Source organism: Aquila chrysaetos, chromosome 3 (genome assembly GCF_900496995.4).
Source record: "Aquila chrysaetos chrysaetos chromosome 3, bAquChr1.4, whole genome shotgun sequence".
Classification (NCBI taxonomy): Eukaryota; Metazoa; Chordata; class Aves; order Accipitriformes; family Accipitridae; genus Aquila; species Aquila chrysaetos.
In genome coordinates, this window is record NC_044006.1 from 8,406,077 (window position 1) to 8,419,999 (window position 13,923).

The window sequence follows — 13,923 nt, forward strand, 5'->3', positions numbered from 1 at the left end:
GTATATGAGGTCCTTTATGTCCTTAACAGGGGGAAAAATCACCTTGCCTCCCTCAACGCTATACTGGAGGCCACCAGGTTAATTCCATGCTATATGCATGGATAAAAAGGAGGGTAAGAAGAAAGAGTAGGTCATGCAGTGGCAAAGGTTGAGCAGCTCCGCTTTAAACACTTTATGGGAAATTGTAAAACTTCTAAACAATTTAATAGATTAACTTCCCCTTTCAGTGGCATCAGTAAAACTGAATTATCATCCTCACTTTTAACTGATGCCTAGACCCAATACTCATCCATCAGGGATCATTTAGTGATAAAGCAATCAATCCTGCCATGGTGCAGAGGGGACAAACTATGCAAGATACCATCACCAAATATCCTTTCCACCCCAAAGCATTCTGTGAGTCTTTGTCAATGAAAGTGCATTTGTCTAGTCTTATCTGCTGCAGTATATGTGGAATACAAAGGAAGAAAGTAAAATATGCATTTGATGTACATGTGCAGATGCCAGACATATTATCAACCCAAGGAGGACTGCCTTTTTTTCAGAAACTGAACACGGCACCTGATAACCAACCCCTGCACCACCACCTCAGGTACCAAATTAATAGAAATGAAAGCAAACATGAAGCTGTCCTACAATAATGCTGTGACATATGAAGGATTTGAGAGAACAACAAGAGATAATGTTGAAAAAAAATGTGTTTTCTGTCGTATCCCTGTTTTAGGAAATCTTCTGTGACTTAAGCCAGAATCTCTAAAATACTAGTCATCTTTTCATCATCAGAGCACACAAAATATACTTCCCTTTTATATTCATGCTTTGACTCCTCACTACTAACGGTTTTGGTTTTGATGGTTGGTTTTATATTAAAGATTTATATATCTATTGAGAAGATTACAGATCAAAAAGAATTGGAAAAAGTTACGAAACTTTCTATAATTATTTTAATAGACGACTGGATTTTATTAAGGTATGTATAATGTGTACAATTATCATTTGAAGAAATAACTTTAAAATATTTTTTTACTCAGAATATCCCCACTTTAGGTAAGAAATTGTCTATTTCCACTACAAAACAAGTAGATTTTTAGTGAAAGGAAAACATATAAGCAAATGTATAATAACTTATTTTCCAAAGCAGAGAGAAAGGTTTGATTTTCCTGCTAACTATCAAAACATTTCTACATTATTTGACCATAAGGTAAAAAATTAGAATAAGTCTATTTCTTACTCAGCTGTGAACTTTACTAAGACCAAACTCCTTGGATGTTTTGTGAATGACAATGTGGCTACTGGAGCAAAAGGAAACCTTCCCTACTGCTGCCTAGGAGCTGGGATTTTCATCAACAAACAGGTTCAGGCTAAATTAAGAGGTTCAGTGTAGCAGAGTTCTTCAAAGGCTTTGTAGTTGTTCAACTCCAATTAGAAGTCAATTGAATTGGACACTTAATTCCCATTTGTGTCTATGAAAATCTCTCTTCTATAATGTACTGTGTTACAATTCTAGGCTGAAAAGCAGGTGCACAGAAATGTATAAAGAATGCAATGCATGTACTTATTTTGAGGACTAAAGAAATGAACAGCTATTGTAGCAAATGCTTAGTATTTACAATATTTAAGAAAGACTATCTCCATAGCAGTAGACAAATAATCAGATAATAACAAATTAAGATTTTAATATCTGTATTTATGTATGTGAGCTATCACCCAAGAAGTTGTATGATTTTTATGTCCAGAAAACATGTTTTATATTGTGTGCCAAAGCAAGCTATAAGCAGCACATGGAGGATAGCCAGTGCAATACAGACCTGCTGGGGACACATAACTGAATATCTTTTTAAGGGAATTAACAGGGGCAGCAACTGTAGTGGGGCTCAGAAGTGATGACAATAGAATATTCTTCAGGGAAGATAGTCTGACTCTGCAAAAAGTTACTGACATATGTAGGACAGCAGAAACAGCCCAAGAGCAAATACAAATCCTATCTGAAGATCATGTGGTGAAATGTATCAGAAGGAATTACAGGAGATGAAAATGCAAAGGTAAAACGTAAGGCAGAATTGTATGCTGCCTGCTGCAGAGAAAATCGACGTATCACATAAATCTGGTCTGGAAGAAGCCAATGTGTCAGAATTAGAGGAGACAATAGAAAGGTCAAAACCTGATATTCAGTTTCAAGTACTTTCGAATTTATATGTGAGTCAGGTACGAGTGACCAGACCAAAACCCACCCCAGAGGATTTTGAGAGAGATTCACAAGTGGAAGGACTTTATTTCTTCCTTCTGATTTGGATGTGAGTGAAAGCTCCCAGCAGCAGCCACTCCCTGCAAGCTTCTGTCATTTGGGGCTGAAATACTGTAAGAAATGTTCCTGAACTTTCAATTTCCCTGACTAGTGTTGAGCAGAGCAAGCTGCCCGTTTGTGCGCCTAAAGTGGATTACAGCAATCCTAATACAAACTTCAAGCTTTTAAATCAGTTAAAGTATCTGGTGACCACTGTACTTCTCTCACCATCCTTTTCTGCTGAGTAGATTTGGTGTTAAGTACCATGTCCAACAAAGAGCTGTTAATAGGAAGCATCCCACTAGGACAGCTGTAGTTCCCCCCATCTTGCCTGTGGTTGTGCAAAGTTTCTGAAGGTTACTTCTTCGGTGGTTTTGAGTGGTTTTATTGAACCTGCGGATAAACTGTCTTTAAAGAGACTGGCCGGGCTCTGAGAACAGAACAGTAATTATAAGGAAAATGAATTGCATCCTTGAGGTGTGACCCTGTTGAGCACCATTTGGTCAGCAGCAGTTTCAGATGCTAACAGCATGAACAAGAAGTCAGCCCCACTGGCTGAAGAATTATTCCTGCAAACTTGAAGCCTAGTTTTAGACCTGGCAGTGTTAAGCAATAAAAAACTCCTGCTATTAGTATGCTGATTGCTCATTTTATAGAGGACACTAACCAACACTTCTCTGTAGAGCAAATACAAGAAGCATTTCTTAATTCTGCTAACCAGTCACTGGCTGATACGGTTTTCTGCCAAGGATTTGTAAACTATGTAAAGCAAGATGAAGAACCTCATGAAGTTCAACGAGGCAAAGTGCAAGGTCTTGCACATGGGTGGGGTCAGTCCCAAGCACAAATACAGGCTGGGCGATGAGTGGATTGAGAGCAGCCCTGAGGAGAAGGACTTGGGGGTGTTCATTGACAAGAAGCTCAACATGACCCGGCAGTGTGTGCTTGCAGCCCAGAAAGCCAACCGTATCCTGGACCACATCAAAGGAAGCATGACCAGCAGGTCAAGGGAGGTGATTCTCCCCTCTATTCCACTCCCGTGAGACCCCACCTGGAGTACTGCGTTCAGCTCTGGGGCCCCCAACATAAGAAGGACATGGACCTGGTGGAGTGAGTGCAGAGGGCCACAAAGATGACCAGGGGACTGGAGCACCTCTCCTATGAAGACAGGCTGAGTGAGTTGGGGTTGTTTTGCCTGGAGAAAAGAAGGCTCCGGGGAGACCTTATAGCAGCCTGCTGGTACCTAAAGGGGGCCTACAAGAAAGCCAGAGAGCCACTTCTTACAAAGGCATGTAGTGACAGGACAAGGGATAATGGCTTTAAACTGAAAGAGTGTAGATTTAGATTAGATGTGAGGAAGAAGTTCTTCACTGCGAGGGTGGTGAGGCACTGGAACAGGTTGCCCAGAGAGGTTATGGATGCCCCATCCCTGGAAGTGTTCAAGGCCAGGTTGGCTGGGGCTTTGAGCAAACTGGTCTAGTGGAAGGTGTCCCTGTCCATGGCAGGGGGGTTGGAACTAGGTGATCTTTAAGGTCCCTTCCAACCCAAACCATTCTATGATACTACGAAGAAATAGAAACATGCTCATTAACATAAAATATGGCATAATATGCACATATTCTCTGCATGGACAAACAGAAAGGCACAGAACTATAAGCAAATAAGTGAAAACCTCACAGTTAAACATGGCAAAAATAAGCACGCTGAGATGAGGAAAATTATTTCTCCAGAAAAGCAGGCAAGAACTGAAACGTTCACCGTTTTCCTTGGTTTCAGGCATTCATTACCTGGGTGCAGCCTAGATGCTCACCCAAGGCAAAGCAAATGTATTTTTGGGGCCTGTGGAGCTCAAGGCCTATCCCCATTGCACAGGGAATTGCACTTTATCCAAAGAGAGCAAGGCAGGAGGAATGTGAAGAGAAGACATGGAGCCCACAGGGAACCTGCAGGAGCCTCCCGCAGTTCCTAGGCTTCTTCCAGCCCTGCGCTGCCGAAGGCAGACCTGTGTGCTAAACACCCAGTTTATACCCAGCCTGTTTTAACTGCTGTGGTCACAAAGTGTGAGCGGTATCTATATGCACAGGCTGTCATAAAATCTTATTCCAATACATCTTTCTCCAGGCATCTTGTTTCTTAAATAGTCCCCCGGCCCCCGTGAAAACCTTCCTGAGATCGACTTTTCAATATTTTTAACAGTATTAGAAGTGACTTCTTGCCTCTCTGCATACAAATGATTGTAACTATCCCTGTTTATCACTGTGACAGATATGTGCGCTAATTAGATACTCTTTTATACATCCAACCAAATCCCAACTCTTTTGAAAACCAGAGCCTCCACTGAGCTCCTCAAAATGGCTTCTTCCTCTCAGAGAATGCTTTCAAAGCACGCTCTATCCTACCACGAGGAAACGGTGATGCTAAGGGTGCAAACAAAGGAATGCTGATCAAGAAAGCCATAATAAAACAAGCTTTTGAAGCGTAATGATTTCTAAATATAAAGTGAGACTGTGGATTGTATTTTTACAACAACTAAGTAAATGAAATAGCGGGCAGAAGACAACATGTCGGTGTCTTCCACGCTAACGATCTTTGTGCTGTGTTACGCACAATCAAGAGAACTAAAAAGGCAGGGGGGCTGCCCATGCGGCTCGATGCCCAGGACTTTGACTGGCTCCTCGGGACCAGGCACAGGACCTCAAGGATGAAACGCACAGCAGCGACTGCATCCCTGGCAGGGCGCGTGCCCCCGCTCGCCTGTGCTTGTGGGGAAGCTGCAGCCTGTATTCCCCACACACACTCCGGCAGCAGAAGCCAAGAACGATGAGAATGATTAAAGACCTTCCAGGAGAAATGCTAGGCTGGTCTTTCTCTCCGCCGTGCCAGTTTGTGCAGTTGGGACTTGATGCGCTTCTCAAGAAAGCAATGGAGTGATCCTTAGCAGGTGATCCAGACCCTCAGAGAATTCAAGGTCCCACCATAAAAATCTGCAAGGCACTCTCATTCCTCAGGCAGCCCTGGGAACTGATCAGGATCAACAAATATTAATAGATGTAAGACTTACATGCAAATTTTCAAAACACCTTAGGGCCAGTTTCTATATGTTTATTACTCACAATGAACTCGAGATTTCCATAAGCACTTTGTTTCTATTTAATTAAATAAGTAAGAGCCAGCTTTTTCAAAGTGTTTCATAGATCCCACCCCACCATGATGCCATTGCTGAGCTCTTCTGGGAATCTGGCTGCAAGGACATGTGTTGAGTACTTGGAAAATCTAGCTCATTCAGATCTGGCAGGCTGATTTTGAAATAATATCTGGAAATCCACTTGCAACATTTGTAATAACTACCCATTTGCATATACAAAAGCTGACTTTTGGCATGAATAAAATTTTCATATACCTTTCCTTTGAAAATCTGATCCAGACTGTCTAGACAAGTCAAAAGTCTCATTTGTGCTTAATATTTTATAATTTATTATTTTTCTTTCCTTTCTGATTAATTTGGAAACGTCCCTTAGCAAAGATGTAGTGATAGGAGGATATCGTTTTATAGGCTACTCATATAATCCCACTGCTCTGGTCATACATACCCTTGAAGTTTGCTCTAAAGCTTACACACATAAACCCAGCCTCATAAATCTAATTCTACCTACCGGCATGCACTTTCAGACATCCACAGTTCATCCAAACACACACTTATGCATTTGCTTTTTATTTCTTCCTATACTTTTTTTTCCAATAGTATCATTGTGAATGTTTAAGCTGGTGAACATTGTAGAGCTAAAAGAAATTTAAACGTGCCATGTATTTGCTAAGCAAAGATACCATGGCAAGACACTGAGACACCTTTAAAAGGGTCTGCCTCTGTCTTTCTCTCTCTCTTCCTTACTCAAAATACAGCTTTTACAAATATGACATCTTAAAATTAAAATGTTTGTTCTGAAAGTAATAGCCAAGATCATAGAATATTTATGTGATCATTAATATTTGAATTTTGAATAATGCATACTTATATATTTCCACAAAAGAATGCAATGCGTGTTTTATACCAAAGTCATATTATTTTCCCTGTAACAAGTACAGAAGCAGCTTTATTTGCATTACTCACTTGCAGGTATGTAATATCAGATTACACCGTTAATTCTCTTTGTTTCCTGGAAATATCTATGTCAGGCTTTTTTACTTTGCATACATAGGAGGTCCATATTCATAACAGTCTATTTTAAATGCAGAAAGTTCCGTGCACTTAGCTGTTAATTTTGAGACAGGTTCTCTTTTAATTCATTCTATTTTATTTGTTACTAATTTAATCTGCTTCTTACCGAAAGTTTTGTATCTAGAAAATCTAAGCCACATCCTACCACTTCATCAGTAATGGTATATCTATGTGCAAGGACACACAGCTGCATATCAAATAGCACTTCCATGCTCTGCCATTCACCATCACTCTTCAGGATGCTGATGAATGTGCTGACAGACAAAGGCTAATTGGCAGACTGTACGGAGTCAGTTTTTGATGACACAGGAGAAATAATAGGAGACAGAGCAGGTAACAAAGAAAGTTTAGAGGGAATAATAACAGAGATATAGACAGAGAGGATTTCATGCAAGGAGAGCGCACAGCCCGAAATACAGCGGGAGGGAACTAAAGAACCCAAGAAATGCACAAAAGCATGAAAGAGAGAAAAGGTAAAGGGGAGCTAACCCTGTACTTACGGCTGTTGCAACACAGCAAGCATCCCTGATAGGAAACTAGGTTTGGGATGGCACTTTCAAAACCTTGATCTAGTTCACTGAAATGTTTCCTTAGGGTTCATGAACCTAAGCAAACCTGAACCCATTTTTATGAGAGCCTGGACTTGATATGTATTTTGTATTTCAAATTGTAGGCTCGGCATGCAGCAATTTCACCTGATTTTCACCTTGAGATTTGGGTGCAGACACAGTCATTATGAATGCAAACATTCATTAAAATATTTTGCTGGACATTCATCGGCAAGCATAATTACAGTACGTGATTTATGACCACCAATGTGTTCATGGTTTTTTGTGAGACTAGATGTAAATGGACAATTCTGAGCATGTGGACACGGGGTTAATTTCAACACAGCCCAGATTTTACACTTGCTCGTGCTGTCTCTTACTATGGATTTCTCTAGCACCCAGTTGCAGGAGAGCTGATCAGGTCTTTGAGCACAATTGTAAAACTTAAAACCTGAAGAAGGGATTTTATGTGAAAACCACCTGAGGAAGATGATGCGAAGTAAAACAAATCCACTAAATTGTCCACAGACAGTTCTTCTTTAATTGCAACTGATTGATAAAGGATTTCCTATACTTAACTCTGTAATTAAAAGAAGATTGATAACCTCTAGTGCATTCTTCCATTAGAAATCTTGCATGTATTTCCAAAGCTGAATTTTGAGCCTTAGAAAATGCGTTTGAAATATCGGCTAACATAAATCACCTTTTATCCATTATTCTCAGTAAAACTGCACAAGTTGAGGATATGGACCCATGTTTCTAAATTATTTGCGTAAGTGCTTGTTAGCAGAAACGTGGGGAGGGTTTCCATGCTTGGCCAACTAATAGATGTAACTGACTGAAGAAGAACGTGTGCATTTAAATCAGTTGAGCCTTTTGCCGAAATCTTTTGCCTCAGTTTTTAAAGGGAGCCAGAGTGCTTGGCATCTTCTTCCCCAGCATAATCCCATCAAGCCAAACAGACTGGGGCCAGACAAAGTGTCTGTGTTGCCGACTGTGAGCTCCCATCAAGGATTTAGACATCTCCCTGATCTAAACTCCAGTTGTAAATAATTGCAGGTGAAATATGCACCCATAATTATTGTTTTCCTCACAAAAAATGTTGGCATTTGATCCTTTCCTTTCTCTTGTTTTTATTATAATGCACAAACATGAAAAATATACCATCATACTCTGCACTGTGCACAGAGACATTTTACCCTTTAAGCCTCCAAAGAAATATCAGGCCCAAGCAAATGACCTAATTACTGTGTCTCCATTCAGTGTGTCCCAGGTCAGTGTGCAGATATATGCATAAAGGCAATAGCAGCTTTGGGAAATAATCTTCTTGATTATAAAACAGCCATATACATGTTCTCCTGTGTGTAAATATGTGCCACCCACCAAAATATAACCACGCAGTACTGCTGATTAGGTATCAAAATGGATGGGGGATATATGTATGTTTAAGGAGGATTTTTAAAGCTATTTCTCTCCTAAATCATACACAACATCAGTCAGTGGGAGTTAGCCTTTTAAAACCTGACTTTTGCATCACACATAATGTCTTTAACTTGGATATTTTTCTCAGTAACTTACTCCAGAGGTAGCTGAATAACACTCTCTGATAAATGGAACAAATATAATCCATGCATTTACTTTTATTTTTCCAGTGTCCATAATTGTGGGGGTTTTTGTTCAAAAATGAGCATTTACTACTACATTGAGGTATCGAAGAAGACATGTCTTTTTCCTCTTCTCTTGGCAAATGAATCGGATTTCTAAAAATTCACTGTAGTAATCACAAAATGCTGCTGCAAAGAATTACTTGATAAAACCTTTAGAGATTTCAGCCTACCTCGTCCCTTTGTTTCATAACTAGGAGGAGTATAATGAATGCAAAAACTCTGTGAATAGAGCTCAGCGGGGCCTACTTTTTTCTCATGACTCCTGTGATTATAATAATTTGATTTTATAGGTGTCTATCCTAAGACCCCAGCTAGGGAGCAATCTTTACTGAGTCATGAACTTTCACATCATTAAATCTCTCTACATTTATTTTAAACATATCAAAAGTGTCAAATAACTTTAGATCTACTAAATTTTATTTGCATTGGGTAAAATGAAGTTTAGCCACTTGGGAAAATAAATGAAATAGTTTCCTTAGCACTCAGGAAGGCAGTTGGGCTCCGGAGTCTGCGTGATTCCACCCATGCGGCAGTACAGCACATCTCCTGTACGGGCCAGGACACATGTTTACAAGGACAGGAATCTGAGTAATTTCCTACCAGTCTGAAGGGAATATTAAACTCTTCTGTCAGTTGGATGTATATTATTTATGTTCCTTTTTTTATTGTTGTTGTTGTTGTTGATTTCAAAAAATATTTCTTTGTTGGTTCAACGCTGACTCCCGATAGAAAGTGATGAAATGCCCAATATGTTAAAAAACCTTATCACTAAATCAGAAACAGAACTATAAATTTTGGCTTTTGAAACTGAACTGACTGTTGAGGATCATTTTGCTCCTGAAATATTACAGCAGTGATCAATTTGCTGTAAAATTAAGCAGTTTAGCTCTGCAATCTATAGATGGAAAACATGTTGTTCTTGAGCAAAGTTTATGCCCTGCCCAAGGGATAAATTAAATTTTATGGGTAAGACATGCATTATTATATGCTTATCTGTTTAACATATCATTCTTTTCCACATCAGTATTATAAATATTTTTAATCATACATTTGATCTCTTGTGCATATAGTGATATGGTAATTCCCCCTGCCCCCCTCAAAAAATACGACCAAACACAGTTAATTCATCACAGAACAGGGGAGAATATTCTAATCTTCCTAAGAAATATGCTGAAGATTGAAGCAGAGGCACTTAAAATTGGGGCTACTTTGCAATCATTCAGTGGAATAAAATTTTCCTGAAGGAAGGGGTGGAGCTATGTTACCCATTTTTATTATGGTTGTTATTATTGAATATTTATATTACAAGTCTTTAATCAAAACTGGGGGCTGCAGTCTAAGACAATTCAGTTATAAAAGTTAGGGAAAGCAGTCAAATATATACATTTAATAAACTTGTTACTGGTTTTATAAATTTCTGCTAATTTTCCTTGAATTTTATCAACTAGATTCAAAGCTCTCAAACTGACCGTCGCCCTGGCTTTCAAACTCTGGGTAACTTCTCTTAGAAGTTTCAACAGAAATGGATCTTGTGAAGGAAAGAGAAAGAAGAGTGAGATGTGGATCCTTTGCCTTTCATATACGAGACAGCACGGAGAAGACCCTTGCAGTGTTTGTAGGAAGAGGAGACCAAGGAGTCCTGATGCAGTGACAAATAAAATCATAGGTATAATTGTCTGTTCAACACTTATAATATGTGACACTATAGTGTCCAAATCAGAAGCAGATGAACTCCACTTAGCCATGTTTACTATCAGCCATATCACTGAACATATTTTTAAAATGGCAATGTTGTAAGAAAAGAGTTGAAGTGAAGGTGGACAAGCTGGGAGAGTCAGCCATCTCCAGTTATCTTTTCTTTTTTCTTTTTTTTTTTTTTTTTGCTTCTGTTAAAGCAGGTTAAAGGGGGTAGACTCAAACCCTCAATTACGAGTTAATTCATCTGGTCAGTTTGAATGGAAAAAGCAAACAGCAAAGACATCTTAATTTGGCTATTTGCTCACCAGTCGCCTTCAGTATCTGTTGTCTCTACTTGGTGCTGTCCATTGTGAATACTCCATGTCATACTATGTTTTATGTGAAATCTCTCCCTAGATGCAATTTTGACTTGAGATACATACAAATTCTACTAATTTCATTTGGAACTGTACAACTTACTTCTTTACTCAGCTTTGAAAATCTAAAGCGTGGGTCCTTGTAACGTTATCTTCATGGTTGACAGCCCTTTTCTGCTCTCACCGCCCACTTGCTTCCTTTCAGTCATACAGATCATCAGTCTTCTAGTTTTTGGTGACATGGGTATCACTGACATATTATTTCTAGTCATCTTAATCTGCACTTGTTTCTTACTTTTTATTTTCTGTAGCATAGGCTTCCATCATTTTTTCTTATCAGACATAAATGCTTTAAACAAGCACATTTTAGCCCATATTTTAGGCTGCCTATAATATGTTTCCATGTGAATAACCTTTCCCCATTTTTATGGAATGAGAAGTTTAAGGTGAATATCCTAAAAAAAAAAAGAGAAAAAAAACACACCTTCCTTCAAGGTGAGATTTATTCCACTGTGGAGAAAGTGCTGGATGATACATTGCAGGGGACAATCTTGCCTTGCCAGAAAGATGTACGTGGTAGGGGTAACTTGCCTTCCTCACTGGGGTGCTGTAAGGATTAATCAGTAAATGTTTTATAGTCCTTGGAAGTTGTAAAGTGCTACAGAATTGCTAAATATTATTATTGTCTTCTTATATCCTCACACTTTATATTCAAGGGTGAGCGGTTTTGAGGAGACAATGCAGATGTGTCCTTTATTATCCACGTTCTCCATCACGGCAAGGAAGTTCTGCAAATGTACGTACATCTCAGGAGTATGCTGCCAAAATGTAATTGCTGCAGGTGTATAAATGGGCTGCCTTCTCAGGCCTTTTGGTAAACTTTAATTCTATTTTTATAAAATCCCTTCTAAAATATTGCTCTCTGGGGCAGGCACTGCCTGTATGATCTGTGTTTGTACAGCTCAGTGGGATCTTGATCTGTGACTCAGTGTCCTGGATACTAGCACACAAAAATAAAACAAAAATACATAAAAATGTTACTCACTGAGCCGAAGTTGTATCAGGCAAAACATTCAAGTCCTAGACACAATAAAGATAAAGTAAATACCAAGAAATTCTAAATAGTCTTTGTGAGGGATGTAGTGCTGATACGAAATTATGGTACGAGAACTGATTTGTATCCAATTTATGAGCACAGATTTTTACCTGCGCATGCACTAAGGCGAGCTCATTGTACATCTGGATTTTAAAACCCTGTAGAACAACTGCAATGAACATATGTAAATGCAAACTATTTGAAAAATGAGCATACAATAAGACAGCATTCTCCAGATAAGCACTCTGGTGGCAAATGCCTGGGGTAAATATAAGTGAATAAAATTCTTCTAAGGTGATATGATAAAACTATTTTGTATGTTGAAGATCTAGAGAAGAGAACACCAAAATGTTAGAAAGGCTTCTGAGAAGGGGGTGGACAGTCCCTGTGCTCTGGCACAGAAGGAAGCTCTTCAACTGGTCTGCAAGAAGAATCTCTATTTGGAAGATGGTTGCATATCAGGTAAGATAAACACATATATACATACATGGAGAATGTTTTTAAGAGGTCATTTCTCTAAAATACCTTTTAACTGAACAAATATGACAGCGTTGAATCTCTGGTTACTAATTTATAGCCTTAAAGAGATTAAACATGCCAGATCTACTCAGATCTGTTAAATCCCTGTTAACACAACTCAAGTTCTAGTCTGAAGATAGGAGGAAAGTTGTGAGCATCCTAAATGAGATGACAACTGGTAGCTATAGCTCTGAGAACTCTGCACCCAGAGGCACCCAGTAGACCCCAGATGTACCAGATAATGTGAGATGGGGTTTATATCCTAACTTACAAAATATCTATTATAACTTTACAACACAACATGTATGGAATTTTGCATTTGTGAAAGCCATCATACATGAACTAGTCCATCTTCTAACTCCTGAGGAAGGTGTTTTAGGCACTGTGGGCAAGCATGAATTACTGTAGCAGGATATTAAGAAAGGCTTTGGTCCCATGCATTGAATTCAATGACAATTTGCCACTATCTTCACTGAAAACAGGAATGAGTCCCCAGATGGGACAGCGAAATACGTTCACACTCTTCCTTGTCTCTTGGAGAAGAACAAGACAAAGGAGGTGGTTCCAGGACTCCAACATCTCATGAAACTCAACTACACTTGATTATTATTTGCTTCTCACAACCTGAAAAGAAACCTACTACCAGATTTGTCTGTCTCAACCCTGCTGAAGCTGAATACTTTCATACATATGTATGGATAGCTTAAGTTTTTATGAGCATAATTTGGGCTTTTCAAAATAGTGACACAATAACAAAGCAAAATTGAGACATGCATGTAATTTGAATACTGATTTGGTTTTATCTGCTCCTGGTGCTGGCACTTTTGATGCTGCTCTTTTCCATCCCATCTTCTTTCTGTTCTTATTTCCCAATGAATGGAATTAGTTGTGAGAGCATTTGCTGCTTCTACCAACCAAATATGAACCCTGAGGAAATATATATCTATGACCTCCCTAAGAGTTTTGGACAGTTACTCATTTGCTGCTACCTCTGAGTTTTCTATCGACTACTTAAAGACGCATTCCTGGTCTTCTTGTCAAATAGGAAAATGAGCACTGTCAGATGGCTATTGCCATGTTTCATGGCATTTTCAATACCATAAGCCCTGGTTTTTATTTACAGCAATGCAGCGTTTCAAGGAGGTTACTGCAAAGGATGGCTTCTGATTATATTTCACGTCAATGAGCTCAGTGAGCTGTTTGCATCGATTTGCAGACCCAGGGCAGGATTCCCAGTGCTCCCCTGGAGTGACTGGAAGGCACTCAACCAGCCATCTTGTGGGTCACAACAGTCAGGTTCGTGTCTGCCTCTGCTGCTGGATCATCTTGTGAGTTTAGAGTTATTAAAGGGTAGTCTATGGTACAGAACTGGGTACAATGAAGCTCTGCCGTGTCTCCTCATCCTTTTTTGAGGTTTATGAGTAACAGGCAAAACCCCAGACCTGTCACACCTGTACAAGAGCACAGAGGCCCCTTGCATGCAGCGGCAGGCAGATCGGAAGAGTTTAGCATTGTGGAGAATCTGGTCCTAAAAATTAT

The 13,923-nt window shown here is 39.3% G+C and overlaps 1 protein-coding gene across 2 annotated transcripts; it reads left to right on the plus strand.

Annotated features, from left to right (window-relative positions):
- The first annotated feature begins 261 nt into the window (after positions 1–261).
- Positions 262–11,569, plus strand: LOC115339973. Of its 2 annotated transcripts, XM_030010715.1 has the most exons (3): positions 262–592; positions 10,164–10,381; positions 11,486–11,569. In XM_030010715.1, exons 1-3 carry the CDS (start codon positions 330–332, stop codon positions 11,488–11,490), a joined length of 486 nt encoding a protein of 161 aa, XP_029866575.1. In that variant the 5' UTR covers positions 262–329; the 3' UTR covers positions 11,491–11,569. The 2 variants fall into 2 exon arrangements, with proteins under 2 accessions (XP_029866575.1, XP_029866574.1); XM_030010714.1 differs by lacking the exon at positions 11,486–11,569 and having other exon boundaries at positions 10,164–10,900.
- Positions 11,570–13,923: the final 2,354 nt, after the last annotated feature.